Source organism: Pagrus major, chromosome 23 (genome assembly GCF_040436345.1).
Source record: "Pagrus major chromosome 23, Pma_NU_1.0".
Taxonomy (NCBI): Eukaryota; Metazoa; Chordata; class Actinopteri; order Spariformes; family Sparidae; genus Pagrus; species Pagrus major.
In genome coordinates, this window is record NC_133237.1 from 3,059,445 (window position 1) to 3,076,142 (window position 16,698).

The 16,698-nt window shown below is 43.4% G+C and overlaps 2 protein-coding genes across 3 annotated transcripts in view; both read right to left on the reverse strand.

Annotated features, from left to right (window-relative positions):
• hoxb3a (homeobox B3a) overlaps positions 1-16,698 on the reverse strand; it is a 68,320-nt gene that overhangs the window by 39,104 nt on the left and 12,518 nt on the right. For both annotated transcript variants that reach the window (XM_073494463.1, XM_073494462.1), the window contains exon 3: positions 4,114-4,511. The gene's annotated coding sequence lies outside the window, so the exon portion shown is untranslated. The remainder of the gene's footprint in view (positions 1-4,113; positions 4,512-16,698) is intronic.
• On the reverse strand, positions 6,478-11,103 carry hoxb4a (homeobox B4a). Its single transcript, XM_073494464.1, has 2 exons — positions 10,291-11,103; positions 6,478-8,629 (listed from the first exon to the last, which is right to left on the reverse strand). Exons 1-2 carry the CDS (start codon positions 10,745-10,747, stop codon positions 8,334-8,336), a joined length of 753 nt encoding a protein of 250 aa, XP_073350565.1. The 5' UTR covers positions 10,748-11,103; the 3' UTR covers positions 6,478-8,333.

Sequence of the window (16,698 nt, forward strand, 5' to 3'; positions counted from 1 at the left end):
TTTACTCCATTCAAGGTTTTATGATGAGAAACTTTACAAACTACTCCGCAGCATCCTTGTGTAAACCAACAGCATTAATACTGCAGGGTTATGTTGTCATTTCCCAGAGTGTGCCATATTTATTAGGGGTCGACTGATTTCAGCTCCTATACCGACAGCGATTATTAGAAAACAAGGAGACTAAAAACCAATATTTGGGACCGATATCAGTGACAACCAGGGATGAAATAAACCTCAGGACAATTTACGCAACTTTTTCTTAAGTACATCTTTGAGGTACTTTACTTGAGTATTTCCTCTGCTGCTACTTTATACTTCCTCTTCACGACATGTATTTGATATATTTAGTTACTAGTTACTTTGCAGATTCAGATTATTCAGTGTTTATAAGCTATTAATTGTGATATGTTACCAATCACATATGGTTGTGGGTGGGACATTGTGAGGGGATGCTGTATCAGAGCCAAAGGAGCACATTTTTAAATTAGTTTATGGGAAAATCTGACAAAACTAATCACAGATACCAATAATCAAAGTTTTCTCATTTTTTTTCCTTTCAGCCCTGCACCATCTTCCTCTGTTTTGATGCAATGCAACCTATTGTGAAGCATTACAGCTGAGAGTTTTCACGCAGTGAACAGTAATGTCTAACAAGCATACATACCTAAATATCAGAATATGTCCTTTTTCAGGCTCTGTGAAACACTTTGTATGCTCCTCCACAGCACACACTTTCACACCATACATTCAGGATGCCACATAAAGTCCAGCTTCACTGCTGAGATAACAACCACTGCCAAACTATATCTATTTCAGTTTAGTTCAAGCATGTCACATGTAAACAAAGACCAGAACAGCAGAAAGTGTGAAATAATCAAAGGGGCACAAATTCAAACTCAGATCAAAACTTGATTGGATCTCCTGTTTGTTTGGATCATCTGTGATGAATCGTTGCTCCATCTTCTGTTAGGGTGGATTTTGCATCCAAACCTGCACTTTTTTGCTCATTGAAGACAGTATTGAGTACTGATGTTGGCACCAAATGCCTGGTGAATGTCTTAATCTTGTAGAAATTAGATCAATCAAACATTGGCTGATCATAAGTAAGTTATTTTAAGATGTAAAGTATTAAGATAACTGTAAAACACTGAGGCAAACAATACAATTAATCATATATTGAATAAATGCTTTCATCAAAAACATACTCAGCCACATAATATATCTAAAGTATATTTTGGATTTGATACTGGCACTCTGGTATTGTATTAACAACAGATATTTCTAACAATCACCAAGGTGCTGTGACCTCTTCCGCTGTTGGAAAATGATGATTTTGAAGCATTAGCATCTCGTTTTCTGTAAGTAGTGGGCTTAGGTAATGGTATATTTGGACCAATCAGTGTAAAATTGCAACATATCAAAGCAGCTTTCTTAAGATGCAAAATGTGCAACTTCAGTATGTCAGGATGTTATAATAACTGTAATAATATTTCAAATATAGGGGTGACAGTTTAATAAGATGGTCAGGTGAACTAACAGCCACAGGTCTGATCCAGACCAGCCACAAGTCCCATGATGAGACTTTAAAACAACACTCAAACATCCTGCTTGCAGCTTGAAAATATCTGTTGGCATTCATTTAAATGATGGGCGATTTTTTATTATGATATGAATCCTTTAAGTCAGATTTTCCTTGTTATTCAGTCTGGAATGTTTAGGTGATGACTGAAATTAAGACAATGTTTTATGAATCTGTAGCTTCACTGCGCAGCAAGTGAGTATAAACATAGACTCATCAGTGGGTGCAGTGTGGGTATGACATGGCATAGCTGCACTGTGTGGGAAACATGTAATAGCAGTGATGGTGACACCAAACTGACCAAGAGCATTTCCCCGTTATGCCATATTAATACCAGTAAATAGTGGTGGCTGCAGCTCGCTCAGCTGCACAGTGACTTTGGAAGTAAAGGAATTCTATTCTATCTTATGTTATTTACTGGCTGTGCAGTTTGTCAACATGGGTGACACGAACCTCTTGAATTTGACCAAACTTATATTATTTAGTGTGAAACAATCTAGCTAAATACATGGTGCAAACATGACTGGAACAAGCCTGGAAATGAAAAAGGCTGCTCAGCAGTTTTCAGCAGGGCTATCAGGAGGGGAAGCGTCTGTTTACACTGAGGTCTGTCCAAATAGTGTCCAGCATCAGGCTGCACATTCCCTCTGTTTCAGCTTGTTAACAGGCCCAGCGGGCCCTTTATACCGAATCATACAGTGAGAATGTCTCACAGCACCTTGTATTACTGTCCAGTGGTTTAGATTGAGTCAGAAGCGCTCTGCTTTTAATTGACATTGTGATCAAAGAATGAGACAGCTGCTTTGAAACCACTGTTACAGTTTGCTTGTATTAGCGTCATGTGGCAGGGCAAATTATATTAATATTATTATATACAAATATTCCAAACACAACCCCACCAAACTAACAGTCTGCAGTGGCCTGTAACTGACCCCTGCCCAGGTGGTTGGGTAACTTGTCTGTCTGTCTGTCTGGGTGTGGGAGCGGAGATATCGCCGCCGTGCCCCCGGGTTACAGTGCCCTGCTCGGCCTGTTATGACTAAGTGGCCCGGGGGCTCCGGAGGTCTGGGAATGTCCGAGGGAGCGAAGGGTCCAGCAGCCTTGCGAGGTCAAGGGGGACCAGGAGTGATGGGGGTATGAGGGGTGTGTGTGCGGGGGGGTAGCCACGGGTCAGCCTCTGGCTTCAGAGCCAGTGGACCTCATCGGTCAGAAAAAACGTGTCCCCTGGTTGAACTCTCTGTGGCCGCAGCTTGGCCATTCCGCTGCCCCTGCATGACCATCGATTTTTTTCTCCCTCTCCCTCTTTCTCTCTCTCTCTGCCCTTTCTTCGATACCCGCCGCTTATATTTCTCTCATCTGTTTCTCTTACTTCTCCACGCATCGCATCACGCCATGGCCTGGATCCCCATGAGGGGCCAGAGTCCCTCCACCAGAACCGCTGCGCTTTTATTTTTAATCCCGGACAGATTGATTTCTGAAGGGGTCAAACAGGAGTGAGTGGCTTCCTGAGGCCGCTACTGCTCGGCTCAGCAGATACCGGAGGCCTGAGCGCGCACGGCGGCCGGCGATCGTTCGCAGTTCATTTGGAAAGCCTCGCCGATCGTTTGTTTTCGAGGTAAATTGTTTTGGAGCGCAACAGAGAGAGTATCCATTAACCAGCGCTCCCCTCACTGCTTTTAATTTTTCTTTTTCAGCCGCCCTCCTCCCCCTGCATCCCTCTCTCCAATTGAGAGCCGTATTATTCATATTCCTGCTGCACTCTCTCTATAGCCTGTTTGCACCTGGCTGACAAAACACACGCGCGTGCACGCATGCATGCAACAGTATCTCATTAAAAGCTATAGGCCTAAACCGCAGCCACACTTTATAACCACAGAAACAGAGCCAAGACAAAATGCTTAATAAGCTCCGGGTGAACCTGGAATTATTCACATGGGCCACTCTGTCATACATTAGCTCGAGAATTTGTCTTAAGTAGCATGCGCTTGTATAGGTGACTGCGTTAAGTTTATAGTCCAACTGTATCACACATACCCCTTCAATGAAAAATACACCTTCAGCTGAGTGTGAGGAATCATAAAAATAATCTGGTTCATTATAAAAACCCATCGCAATCCCGTGCGTCACAGACCGCGCAGTAGCTCATTTTACGCACAACAGATTCTCAAGAAGGCCTCGTGAGTGACAAACAAGCGCAGAAGTGACACCACCGCAGCAAAGAGGAACGGAAACAGTTGCACAAACTCAAGAGAAAACAGCACAGCAAAAGTCCGTCAACTGTAGCTGTATAGGCTGCAAGCAAACACACATTCACAGACTCACACACACCTTTCAACACAAACACGCAGCTCCAAAAGTCCCTGCGCTAAAATCAAAGCCCCCAGGGCCATAAATGCCCCCTTCGCCTGACCTCGCCAAATGCGCAGGGGGCAATAAAACCATAAAAACGCCACCGAGCCATCAGACACTCCGGAGCAGGAGAGGCAAAGACAGAAAAAAGGGGAGAGACAAAATGAAGTTCCCAGGCCTCTTACCTTAGACGCCACCACTTTCAGCGACCTCTGGGCCATCTTCATCTGCTCCGTGAGGGCTCTCTCACTGGTTTGTTGGAGTTTCTTTGGAAGGATTTTCTTCTTTCCAATGAGGAAGAAAAAAGTTTTTTTTTTCTTATGGTAGGATACTTGAGGGGTGTAAAAAAATAGCTCGCTGAGGGGTGGAAAGGGGAGGTGTATGTATGAGTATTTACGTGTGTGTGTGTGTGTGTGTGTGTGTGTGTGCGTGTGTGTGTGTGTGTGTGTGTGTGTGTGTGTGAAAGGGGGAGGAGGAGGGGGTGTCTTCCAAGTGTCTTCCAAGACGTCTTCTTTCTCTCCTCCTCTATCTGTCTCTCTGCTCGCTGCCCTCGCTCTCCTGGCAGAAGGGGTCTTGTGTGTGGCTGCCGGATGACAATAGAGAAGAAGGAGAAGAAGTGTTTAAAGAAGAACAAGTGATTAATGATTTTTTCTTGTATAATTCTCGCATTTTTCTTGAGGTGCCGTCCCCTCTGTCCTGTCCGGAAAATAATGGCGGTGAACTTTTTCAGATGGGTGGGTGGGGGGGTGGGCACCCTTACAAAAATCTGCTCCCATTCACGAAAGCAGCAGAAGGTCCTGGTGATAAAGGGGGCTAAAAAAGAATAAGGATTCCTCGGTGGATTTTATTGTGTGAGGTGTCACCCAGCACGCAAATTCATTTATTTCAACTCGGACTGCAAGTGCTCAGGGGCTTTAGGGGTTATTGTGGAGGCACATATGTGTGAATATATGGGGAGGGGGGTGTCTAGTTCAGATGCTCCAATATAGGACAATTGGTGTGTCGTGAAAATTACAGCATTCGGACACAAATATTATCTTATGTGAGGAGAGGTACACTGCCTGGGGGGTTGTGTATGTGTGTGGAGGAGGGGTATTAAACCTTATGGCGTCCACCATAGAAGAAGAAGATAGGCTATATGTGTGGCTCGTTATCTGCAACTGGAAATGAACGCACATCCTGGAAATGGAGTGTTAACATGCTGCAGTCACTTTGAAAGCAAAGTGGTTGATAGTAAAACAAATAAACAAACATAAAAAAAACAATGAAACTGATTTTTGCAGTAATAAAACAGTGAAATGTTGGAAAATGCGGGCTTACAAGCTGATACAAGTCATATTTGAGGCTTTACCATCTTGGCGCAGTGTGTCTGTGGGTGTGTGCGTGTGCTTGAGCGCATCTAGGTGTACAGGTTGATAGCAGGGCGGTTTTTGCGCTGGGGGAGCCTTTCATAAACAGGAAGAAAACAGATAAATGGGCAGAGGGAGTCTCTGTGGCAAGAGGCCCAGGGAGAAATCAACCAACAAGTAATAGGGAATCTTCTCTGGGCCGAGGAATACGAGCGGACCAATTTGGGGGGCACACTTTTTTTGTTTAAAGTTCATCGAGAGGAATGCTATTTTCTCCGTCTCCCCCCTCTTGCTCTATATTTTTCGATACCTGCTCTAAGAAAAGAAAATGAAAATTAATACGGGAGCCGCGCCTTACAAAAGAAGCCATTCGTCTTGTTGATTATCTATTTGGTTGTCAGGGTTTGAGCTATGGCGCCGGCCCGCTCCCTTTTTGTAATATATAAAAAATAAAACTCACATGCGCGCACAGCACCGGTCCAGAAAACACAGATAGGAGGGGAAAAAAAACTGTTGTGCAAAAATTACACTCATTAAAGCATTAAAAGACCACGAAGCGAGAAACTATTTAATGTTTTTTTCTTCAGAACCAGAGGAGGAAGGAGGAGGGGGTCCCATACTCCGTGTCGGGCCGGTGCAAGCGCGTCTGAGCAGCCGTTAAATTAACGGGAGAACGAGAGTGAAACGGAGGGACGGTTTGTGATTTAAAACGAGATTACAGGACGTAATGTACCAAGATCACTCACGGCCGGGACAGATTAATCATCGCAGGCTGCTGATTTCTCCAGACAGGTCGCTGTGCGTTTGTAGGCAAAACCAACACTGAAATTAAATGAAATTATTTATTGTGTGTGCATGTGGGAGCGGCTGAATGAACGCTTTAAATGCATCCTTCACAGTTAAACCTCGATGAGAGGCGAGAGGAGGGAGAGTTCTGCCCTTTTCACAAACGCTGTGGAAGCAAAACGGAAATTATTCCACAACAAAATGCTACATTTTACAGCCAATAAAAAATGAAAAATAAAATCTCGAGTTAAAATTTTCATTATGAATTCAAACTGGATGATTTTATGAACGCTGACATAACTCCTCACTTCATGACTGACAATATTTAGTAGGTTAGTAATGTCATTTTTAAAAAAGATAGGAACACATCGGAAGTGTAAGAGGAGAAGAGAGAGAAACGGCTGGAAAACAAGACTTTTTTTATCCATTTATTTAAATTTCTATGAACTATTTACAAATAATAGGAAGGTAGACACTGAGGGAGCATAAGCAGAGAAAGGAGCAACTTACATATCGGAGGAGGTAACACATGTTCAACAATACCATCATTGTTATTATCATCATCATCATCATCATCATCATCAGTAACGATAGAAACGGATCTTTGGAATGTAAATAAAATAACATCAATTAAAAAACACAAAGAATAAAATATCTAAAAGAGTGGCACAAGGTGACAGAACAGAGAGAGAGGAGAAGCAAAGTGTGCGCGCATTTAATGTGCGGAGAAAGGAGAGACAAAGAGGAAAAGATAGAAACATAAATCAACACCATTCAGACATGCAAGAAAAGGCTCCTTATTTTTCTGAATGTCCCTGGCCAGAACAATTGCTTATAATTAAATTACACTTTTTTTTAATTTTCCACATACAAGAAGTGAATAGCGCTTTTTTGTATTGCAGGTAATAATAATTATTATAATAACTCGTCACACAATTTCAAAAATATAAAAAGCTCGAAAAGCTGTCACTTCATTAAACGAGCAATAAAAAATAAGATGACCAAAAAAATAAAAATATATATCAGTACAACTGAGGTAATAGGTACATTGTATAGTGCTGCGTTTATAATGTGTTCATGAGCTATTAGTACCAGGATTTTGGTTTGGATGTTAGTGTCCTTTGTTTAGGCAGCTGTATAAACCCTGTTTGGTGGAAAATACTTTTAATTGAACTTTTCCCTTGAATCACCCTGTCAGTCTGTTTCCCTGTATACAACATCACAAAATGAACAATCAACGGACCACATAAACGCTCCTTGTCATTCTCAGCAATAACAGCATAAAGAATCGTTTTACAATCAACACTGAATTCAAAAATAACTATAATTAAAATTTAAAAAGCTATATTTTGTCGTTAAACAAAACAGAAAATACCAACAGTTATAATTAGAACAACACGACAGAAAACTGCCTGGTGTCATTTTGGATCATACTGGAGGTTATATTTGATGTTAGAGTACTATAAGGACGGACAGAGCATGGATGAGAGCGTGTGTGTGTGTGTGTGTGTGTGTGTGTGTGTGTGTGTGTGTGTGTGGCGGGGTGTAAGAATACTTCTCTTGACGAAACGAGAGTTCCATTTATTACACGTGCGTGTGTGTGAGTTTGGTGGGAGGGTGAGGGGTAGTGGTTTGGGGGGTGCGGGGTGCAGGGGGGTAATGGGCAGAGCCGCGGTTCACCCCTTTGCTTTGTACCCGCAGAGTAAACATGACAAATGGGGCCCGAGTTTGGCATGATTAAAGATGAAAACGAGGATCCATCTTCACCAAAAAAAAGTGTCGGATGGAAAAAGAAAAAAAAAAAAAAGGAGGAAAGAAACCACACGCACGCGGGCACATTATCGTCAGCCTACCGTCGTATGCTCTGTCATGTGGAGGAAGAGAGAGAGGAGTATAAAAAGGCAGAAATATAAAAAAGCAGGGAGACAGAGAGAGAAGAGGGGATAATAGCAAGGAAGCGGCCGAATCATTTTCTCAGTTCTTCAGTCTCATCCTTTGACTACTTTTGATCATTACATTTTTTATGAATGGGAAATCTCCCCCTCCACCCCTCCCATGTCATAACGTCATATTATAGTGTGTAACATCAGCACAGATCAGGGCCAAACGAGCGGCAATGACATCCCTCCTTCCCTCCAGAGCAAAGGCGTTATTCCGATCCAAAGTGCTGGCTCTGGTGGTTAGAAGCGTGGCTGTCACTTCGGCCTTCAGTTTGGGAAGCAGGGAAGGAAAGGAAGGGCCAAAATCAGACAAAGAGTCAAAGAACCGGGCTATAGGGGTCCGGAGCGGTTCTGGGAGCCGGTAATAGCCTGGGAGTTTGTGTTGTTTGTCCCGGAGCGGACCTTGGTGTTTGGCAGCTTGTGGTCCTTCTTCCACTTCATCCTCCGGTTCTGGAACCAGATCTTGATCTGCCGCTCTGACAGGCATAGCGTGTGCGCGATCTCCACCCTGCGCCTGCGCGTCAAGTACCGGTTGTAGTGGAACTCCTTCTCGAGCTCCAGGACCTGCTGCCGCGTGTAGGCCGTCCGCGAGCGCTTCGGCTCACCCCCTGTGTAGTTTGGATTCACTGTGGGAGAACAACGGGGATAAATGATCATCGCAACCTTAACGTGGAAAAATACAACAACCTCAACAATATCACCTCCGAATAAACATAATGATGATAATAATAATAATAATAATAATAATAATAATAATAATAATAACAATAATTGTACGTTGTTGCAAATCTTTAGCTGGCTTTCAGATTGTAACAGTAAAAATCATTGTATTGGAACTGAGAGGTGTTGGTACAATATTTGCTTACAGTAAAAATATAGAGATTTTATTTCATATCTTGCAGTGAGGCATCAGAAGTCTAGTGGTCACATGCAAAACTGAAAACAAGACATCAGGAGAAAAACATTAAGAGCATGCAAGAAGAGAAATAAGCCATAGCTCCGCGGTCGGACCTCCTGTGATAGAAAACAAAATGGCTGTAACCTTGGCAGAACCTGTAATGATTGCAATCCTCTTTCATTCTGCATCCAATCTTGTTCTTATCTTTCAAACCAGTCGCTGCAGCTGAACGTGTTTATTTAACACTACACTTTGCATTTTCAGTGAACACATGTTGTCAGGTGTCGTTTTTAGGCCCTGCGGCGGCGTGAATCCTCCCAGCACAGCCAGCCTGACACTGGTGTCCAAATGTTGTGATTTGAAAGCAAATCGGGGCCACGGCCGCGTTCAAAGGCTGAAGAACTGCTGCTGTTCTGGCACGTATGCACACGCACGACAACGACTATACCAGAAAATATAAATACATAAAAAGCAGGAGCTTTTCTTTCTACGGTCTACTGCACAGATGCCACGGACTGAGAACAAGGACGGCAGCATTGTCTGTCTTGCGTAAACAGGTTGAGAATAAAGGTGGTGGTGGGGGTGCAGCAGATACACGACGGCACTTGAATGGCCGACTGGGTAATGATTCAACAAATCCTCAAAACTACAACCGGACAACACAAAACATGCTGCGGTGGAGTCCGATGATGAGGGCATGGCATCTTTAATAACTGTGCAAAGGAAAACAACGCAAGAAAGACTTCCCTTACCGAGTAAACAGCCCGGTGCAACGAAGGCATTACGGTGACTTTGCAAAAGTGCCATGGTCGCCGCGCGGACTTGCGCTCCGGCTATTCCAATACGCGATAGGCAGCAAGTCTATTATAACACTAGAGAGGAGCCATGATAGACTGGAGCTATTCGCTTTTACATTAGTGTTTTACGGCCGGCTCCATAAACATGAATATTTCAGCTGCCATAAAACTTTCCCTCCCCTGGAACAACGAGTGGGGAAGGAAGGCTCGACAGAGTAAAGTACACCGTTTATACAACCCGACCACTTAAAATCAAATTACCAAAGCATAAAAGCTAACTTATGGGCTCGGTCGGAGTTGTCATAAGGCGAGGAATTAGAGCAGACGAGCCGGAGATCAGACTTCAAAAGGCACCTCAGCGGAGAGGTGTAATAAAAATTTATGGAGGGTGTAATTATATTGGCCCTGCAAACAGACGATCGTAAATCTTGACCCAAGGGCTACTCTTCTACTTCTAACAGAACACGGGGAGGGGAAGCCGTAGATTGTGACGGTGGACACCTAGCTGACTGCATGGTTTCAACTGCAGGCACAAAGGCGCAGCGAAAGAGAGAGGGGGAGAGAGAGAAACAAGTTTGCATGCAGCACTTACCGATGTTTACATGGACTTTCTTCATCCACGGGTACACTACGGGGTCCTTACGAGTGCTCGTTGGGGACGAAGTGCTTTGGCTGTGGGGCGTTTGGCCGCAAGACTGAGGCGGAGGCGGGCTGGGTGTCACCGAGTCGCAGCGGAGGTTCTGCTCCGGGACGGGGGTGGTCTGCAGTCCGGACGGGGGAAGGACGTGACCCCGAGGGGACATCACCACCGAAGCGGGCTGCCCTGTACGCTGGCACGGCGTGTAGGGCGGCTCAGCTCGCTGCTGGTGCTGTGGGTGGTGTTGATGGTGGTAGAGAGAGTCCGGCTGGAAGGCAGCAGGCTCCTGCCTCTGGGAGCTGTAATAGTCCGGAGAGTGGCTGGGCAGATAGTCGCTCTGTGAGTATTCCTCGCACGGTGGGAACTTCGGGTCCACATAGTTGGAGTTGATCAAATAGGAGCTCATGGCCATTAATTTCAGTCTTTTTGTGGAATTGCACCTACTCGGAAAATATATAACTAAAATTTATATCTCATCCCTTTACTCTTCGGTTATTCCTGTTCCGTTGAACCCTCCTACTTTTCTGTCAAGTGAACAAAGTTAAGAAGCCACGTGACGGCAGCCGGCCAATGGCGCGCCTCCAAGACGGACCCCGGATAAGGAAATGGGATTAAGCATATACACGGCCCCCGCACGCGCATCATCATATGGCCTCAGTTTGTGGGCATTCACAGTCTAACAGTCCGCTCCCCTCTCCCTCCCCGTCTCTCTCCTCATGCCCACTTCTCTCTCTGAATCTCTCCACCACATGTCGGCATGCATGCCATCCTAAGCAGGCAGAGAATCACAACAATAACAAAGCGCGTGTGACGCGCTGAAAATGCATTCCGCTCCATCTGAAGCCGCGCCGAGGAGCGCACGCGCATGGACACACACGAGCAACAGAGTACAGTACAGATGACAAGTCCTCCCTCAGTGCAAACGAACCCTTTCCCCCTGTTACGCGTCTGGCTCGAACTTCAAATAGAAAAATAAAGAAAAAAGAAGCAGGAGAAAGAAAGCGCTGGGGGGGATTTAAAGTGGCGCCTGCACCACCCTCTGTGTATATATTTGGGTGTGTGTAGGGACGTGCTTGCCAAAGCTTTTTTCTATCTTTCCTTCTTTTTGTCTGTTCTCTTTAAATCGCTAATAACTGGGAGTGGGAGATTGGCCTGGCCGGCTGCTGCTCCGCCACCCAGCAGCAGCACCGTGTCAGAGATAAATCTGGCTTGTTTAGGATCGATAGAAAATTCATCAACTAATTCAGGTTACACGGCCTCCTAAATCACTAGCAGACCTTTGCATTAGGAGCACAGTTTCCCTCTTTTTTAAACAGGACTGCTCCAACAGGCGCCCATTCCACATTTAACTCCCCTTGCATGGTAATTCAGCCACAGCCAGGCTCGCTTTTTGCCTTGCAGGATTTATTTCCCTCCAGTTTCCGATATTAACATCACTAGCATAGCAAGTCCATATGCCCCGTTCAGACTGTGCGGCTGCTTTTGCCCTTGAGCTGTGCATTACTGAACAGATACACAGCTCTTTGTTTTTCCTCCGAGAGAGAATTCCTCTCTCCAACCGAGACACGCTCACAGTAGCTGCCACAGATTTTCTCAGCTTTGTTCCACCATGTCCAGCACTAACGCACTAACACATAGGACACACAGTCTCAGTGTTAATCAGACTGTAAATCAGACAGAAAACACAACGAAACAAGGACTTAAATCTGTATTACGCAGAGTGAGGACGCACGGAAATCAGTAGTACACTGCAATGTATCAACAATCATAATCACGCATCTTTGCAGTCTTTTTACAGCGAAGCCCCTTTAATTCCAGTATAATTTGCTTGCTAATATCCCTGCGTGCGTTCATCAGTATCAAACAATACACACAGAAAAACATAAAACATAAATTATACTACAACACACACAACCATGAGGTGAAGAGAGTGGATGTTTTCCCCATCAAACGGAGGCTGTTGTGCACTTTCTGTACTGTTATCAGTGCGAATAAAGGTGCGCACATACACAAAGACACACAGGCTAGATGATGGAGATATCCAAGTCCTTTGTTTCGAGAAAATTGACCGTCTCTAAATCGAAACCTTACCCCCCCACACACACAGACACACGCACACGCACCCAACCCCCCAGCACGCCTGGCTAGATGAACAGTAAAGTCGACTGCATCATTTTTCAACAAGACAAATAATAAATAAAGAGTCCAATTCAACCGGGAGTTGGCCTTTAAAACTGCCAGGCGATTTGATGATCGAAAAAAAATAAAATATAAAACTTTGCTTGAGTTTTTTCTTCACTTTGGAGAGCAGACCCACAACACGGGGCCTTATCCACACAATAAACACAAAGCAACAACCAATAAAGTCCTGAAATTGATTAACAGACGCATGTGTGTGCTGAGAGGAAAAATAAATCCGTAGAAGAGACACATTCTTTAATCTTCACAGTTCCACTTTTACGAATTCAAATATAAAGCAGCAATCCATAATGAATAAACCCCAATAAGAGCAGCTGAAGGCCTCTCCTCCCCATGTTGGATCCATCGCTGCCGTTGTGTATAAATCCACTATATACTCCCCTAGAAGCGAATTTGTGATTGTTTTAATGATTTTTACACAAATCCGGATCTACAGGGTAGATATAGAAGACAGTGGCTCTCTGGAGGCGCGCGGTTACACCGTCAATACACTATTATTGCTTTCATACACTCCTTGTCGCAGCCACAGTGGAATATTTCCATCCATCTGTACAGTCTCTGACCCTTGACCTCGTCACTGCTGGTAGGGATCTGGGGAATGGAGTTATAATGCTGTAACACTTCCTGTGAGTCAAGGGCGACGATTAAGGAGCTAACTCGAAAATAATACAAGGAGGTGAAATAAAAGAACCGATGGAAATGGAGGAGAGACGAGGGACATGTGCTGCATCACAGACACCGTTAAATTATGTTTCCATTTGCAGGTTTAAATAAGGAAAAAATAAATCTTGACCATAACAATAAAGGCCTTTTCTCTTTATTTTAATGGAATGTGTCAATAATTGCTTATCGGTAGCCCATTCTTAAGCTTTTACAATGACGAATGAGAGGGAAAAAATCATACAAGCCACGGGAATTGTGAAATATTATTTCTGATTTGATTTTTTTGATTTTATTTTATTTTGTCCCGTATAAGTCAACAGTAATATTTTACTGTGAAGAGAGTTCAGGCCTCTCCAAGCGAGAATGTTTTGTATCTCCTTTTCATGCAGGCTATTTATAACGACAGATAGTTGTTTCATTCAAAATCAAAATATCCCTAAAGCTTTCCATCCACGTAATACCCACACGTAATTGAACTAAAAGTGCAGTTGTAATTATCTAAAAGAAAAAGAAAAGGAAAAATCTTGGCAGCTCCGACCGAGGACCGTTCTAACAGAATGAACACAATTTAATGAAAGAAAAGACAAATCGCTTGGCACGGGAACCACGGTTCTATCAAAAATGTTCCCAGTGATCCGACTAAGGAATGGATGGACCGATGAATAAATGAATAAATGTCCCTTCACTTTGGTAAATGAATTGCAGTCACTCTCCAAAACTCTGATTTAACTGAATTAAAAAGTCGTCTGACCCCCCACACACAACGACCTGCCATCTCTATCTATCTATCTATCTATCTATCTATCTATCTATCTATCTATCTATCTATAAATATATATATGTATATATATATATACATATATATATGTAAATGCCAATTAAACCCAGCACATAAACACTCTGATTCAAATATATTTAGTTCTAACCTAGTCTACATTAAACATGTAATTTTAATTTATATCATATCGTAATAATAATAGGCTAAATAATAAATAAAAATGAATATGAATATATGAGAATGGTAGTGGCCATGCAGCATGTTTTTTTTTCTGCTATATTTTACATGTAATTTCTATGTGCTCCTGTGCCCCTGCGCTGTTCCCACATTGATTTTGTGACACGGACACTCCCTCCCTGCTGCAGGCAATATTGCTGTTCTGTTTCCTCCAAAAGTTGCTCATACATCACCAGACTGGACAACAAAAGCAGTGAGCAGACTCTTCAGACTGATGGGAGAGGCCCCTTCAACCTGTACATAATCTGCAGCTTTCCTCATCTATTCCAGTTTTTTTATTTCTTTCTCTGTATTTTGTTTTGTCTTCGTTGTAAAATTAAGTTCTAACAGAATTCACTGTGGTCTCTGTTCTGTTCTCATCTGCGCAGGTATGAGCGTATCTCTGTCACCTTGACCTCCCGCTCTGCTGCGGGTCATCTCAGGTATCGATCAAGGTGTGTTGAGTCTGACCGCGGCACTTCCCTTCCCTCTGTCAAGTTTGTCAGCAGCAGCCATTCAGTTCAGAATGAGCCTATTGTTTCCGGCTTCAGGTAGAGGTCAATGTGCTAACCAAAGAGCCGCACAAACTCAGAGATTTTTTAGAGGATAAGGGAAGAAAAACACAAAATAGACTTAAATATTACAGACATAGTATGATGTCTTATCCTCAAAATAAGATAAACATTTAATGGCACTAAAAGCAGTTATTCCCTATTCCTACACTCAGCCTCGTTTGCTAAAAATGTGCTTTGGAAATACGCAAAACAAACAGAGTCCTTCATCTTGGCGTTTAGTTTATTTAAATAGTATAAATCCTAACCTGTCACAAAGCTAAGGGCCACTTCACTAGCTGTGGCAGCACAGCTGAAAAACCACACACATCATCACGGTGAGTAAACTGCAGTCAGCTGCTCGAAAGATAAAAATAAAAACTCTGCTCTAACATTTTGATTTGATATCTGATAGAGAGAGAGACCCTGGCAGATAGCGAGAGGGGGGATGAAATACTGTGAGTGTAAAAGGTCAGCGGATCTGGATTTAAACATGTGACTTTTATTGCGGGTCAATTCCGTTTACAGCTCAAACACCAACAAGCTCAAACAGCAACTTCCCGGAGGTTGAAAGGTTTTTGGAGGGAGGGGGTGAAATAAAAAGCAATAAAATATTCAGGGAGCGGAAGAGAGCCGGGGTGAATAAATAACTTTAAAGTCCCCCACACAATTTACGACCTTTCTAACAAGTTTGTCCCATCGGCGGCTCACAAACTCACTTGTTGTTGGCAGAGCTGCTGATAAAACTGCAGACTGGTCGCTCTCTGTTTTTACTTCTACTACAAACTGGGATTAAACTTCGATCTAAAATGGATTCATTTTCACGAGTATTAAGGTAAGACTTGGTCGTTTCGTAATGAAGGGATAAATAATGGGATGTAATAATGAAGACTTGAATGCTCCTGCACGCCACTCAGTAAATATCGCATGCTACCCGAATAAACATTCTCAGCTTCTAATAAAAAGAGCACATTAAGTATTAAGTCTATCCGTTTTTAAATGTACCCCGAAACATTACAATAAAAATCAACAGAGGGCCGATGGCAGGCCTGAACTCGCATCCAGCCACAATAGGAAAATTAAAGCGACCATATTGAAGGGTTAAACGGCCTCATTCTCTGCAGCGACCGGACTTGTCACTGCTCTGAAATATTATCGAGCGGAGAAAGCTCAACGACGACGAAGAGAAATGTGCTTTTGCTCCTTTGTGCAGTTTGAAAAATAAATCGAGGCCCATTCCATTGTTATTGTCATGCAAAGTATCGGACAGAGAGAGAAAAAATGAAGTGCTACAGAGGCCTGTCCCACCGTGTGGCGAGTAGTCTGCTAAAGGTGTTGGAAGTTGGGAGCTTGGCTCTGACTATAAGACTAATTTAATTTCACAGTGCAGCAGGCGGACCAGCAGCCCGCAGCGTGGAAGGTAAAACTGGGAGATATAAACAGCAGGGAGGAAATAAAGACGAGTCCAAAATAACGAGAGAAATACTGCTGCACGTTATCTGTGTGCAGTGAGAATCTCAAACACTCCGCTCTGCCGTTCACATCCCCCAAAACATCCTCCCTGCGTTTTTGTGACTCACTCATGAAACACAGTCTGTTTTCCTGCTAAACGTATATTGTGTAACAACATCCCGGCTTTCATTTAACTAAGGAATATAAAAACCCAAATTACAAACATATGAGTTAAAAAAGTGCGCATATCCATTTTCGACTATTAATAGAAATCCAGCTTCAAAAAAATAGCGATTGGCCTATCTGGACTATCCTGGCTGCTGAGCACAGACTGGGTGTGCACAGCATTAGCAGCGTTGTGATGGAGGAGCACAGACAATGAAAAGAAACAAACGCTCCCTGTAGAATCGGAGCATTTGATTCCACAGGCATATTCTAATCAAAGAAAAAGCACATTAGCAATCAGCAGAGGAAAATAAACAGCCGAAACCGCCGCCGCTATAC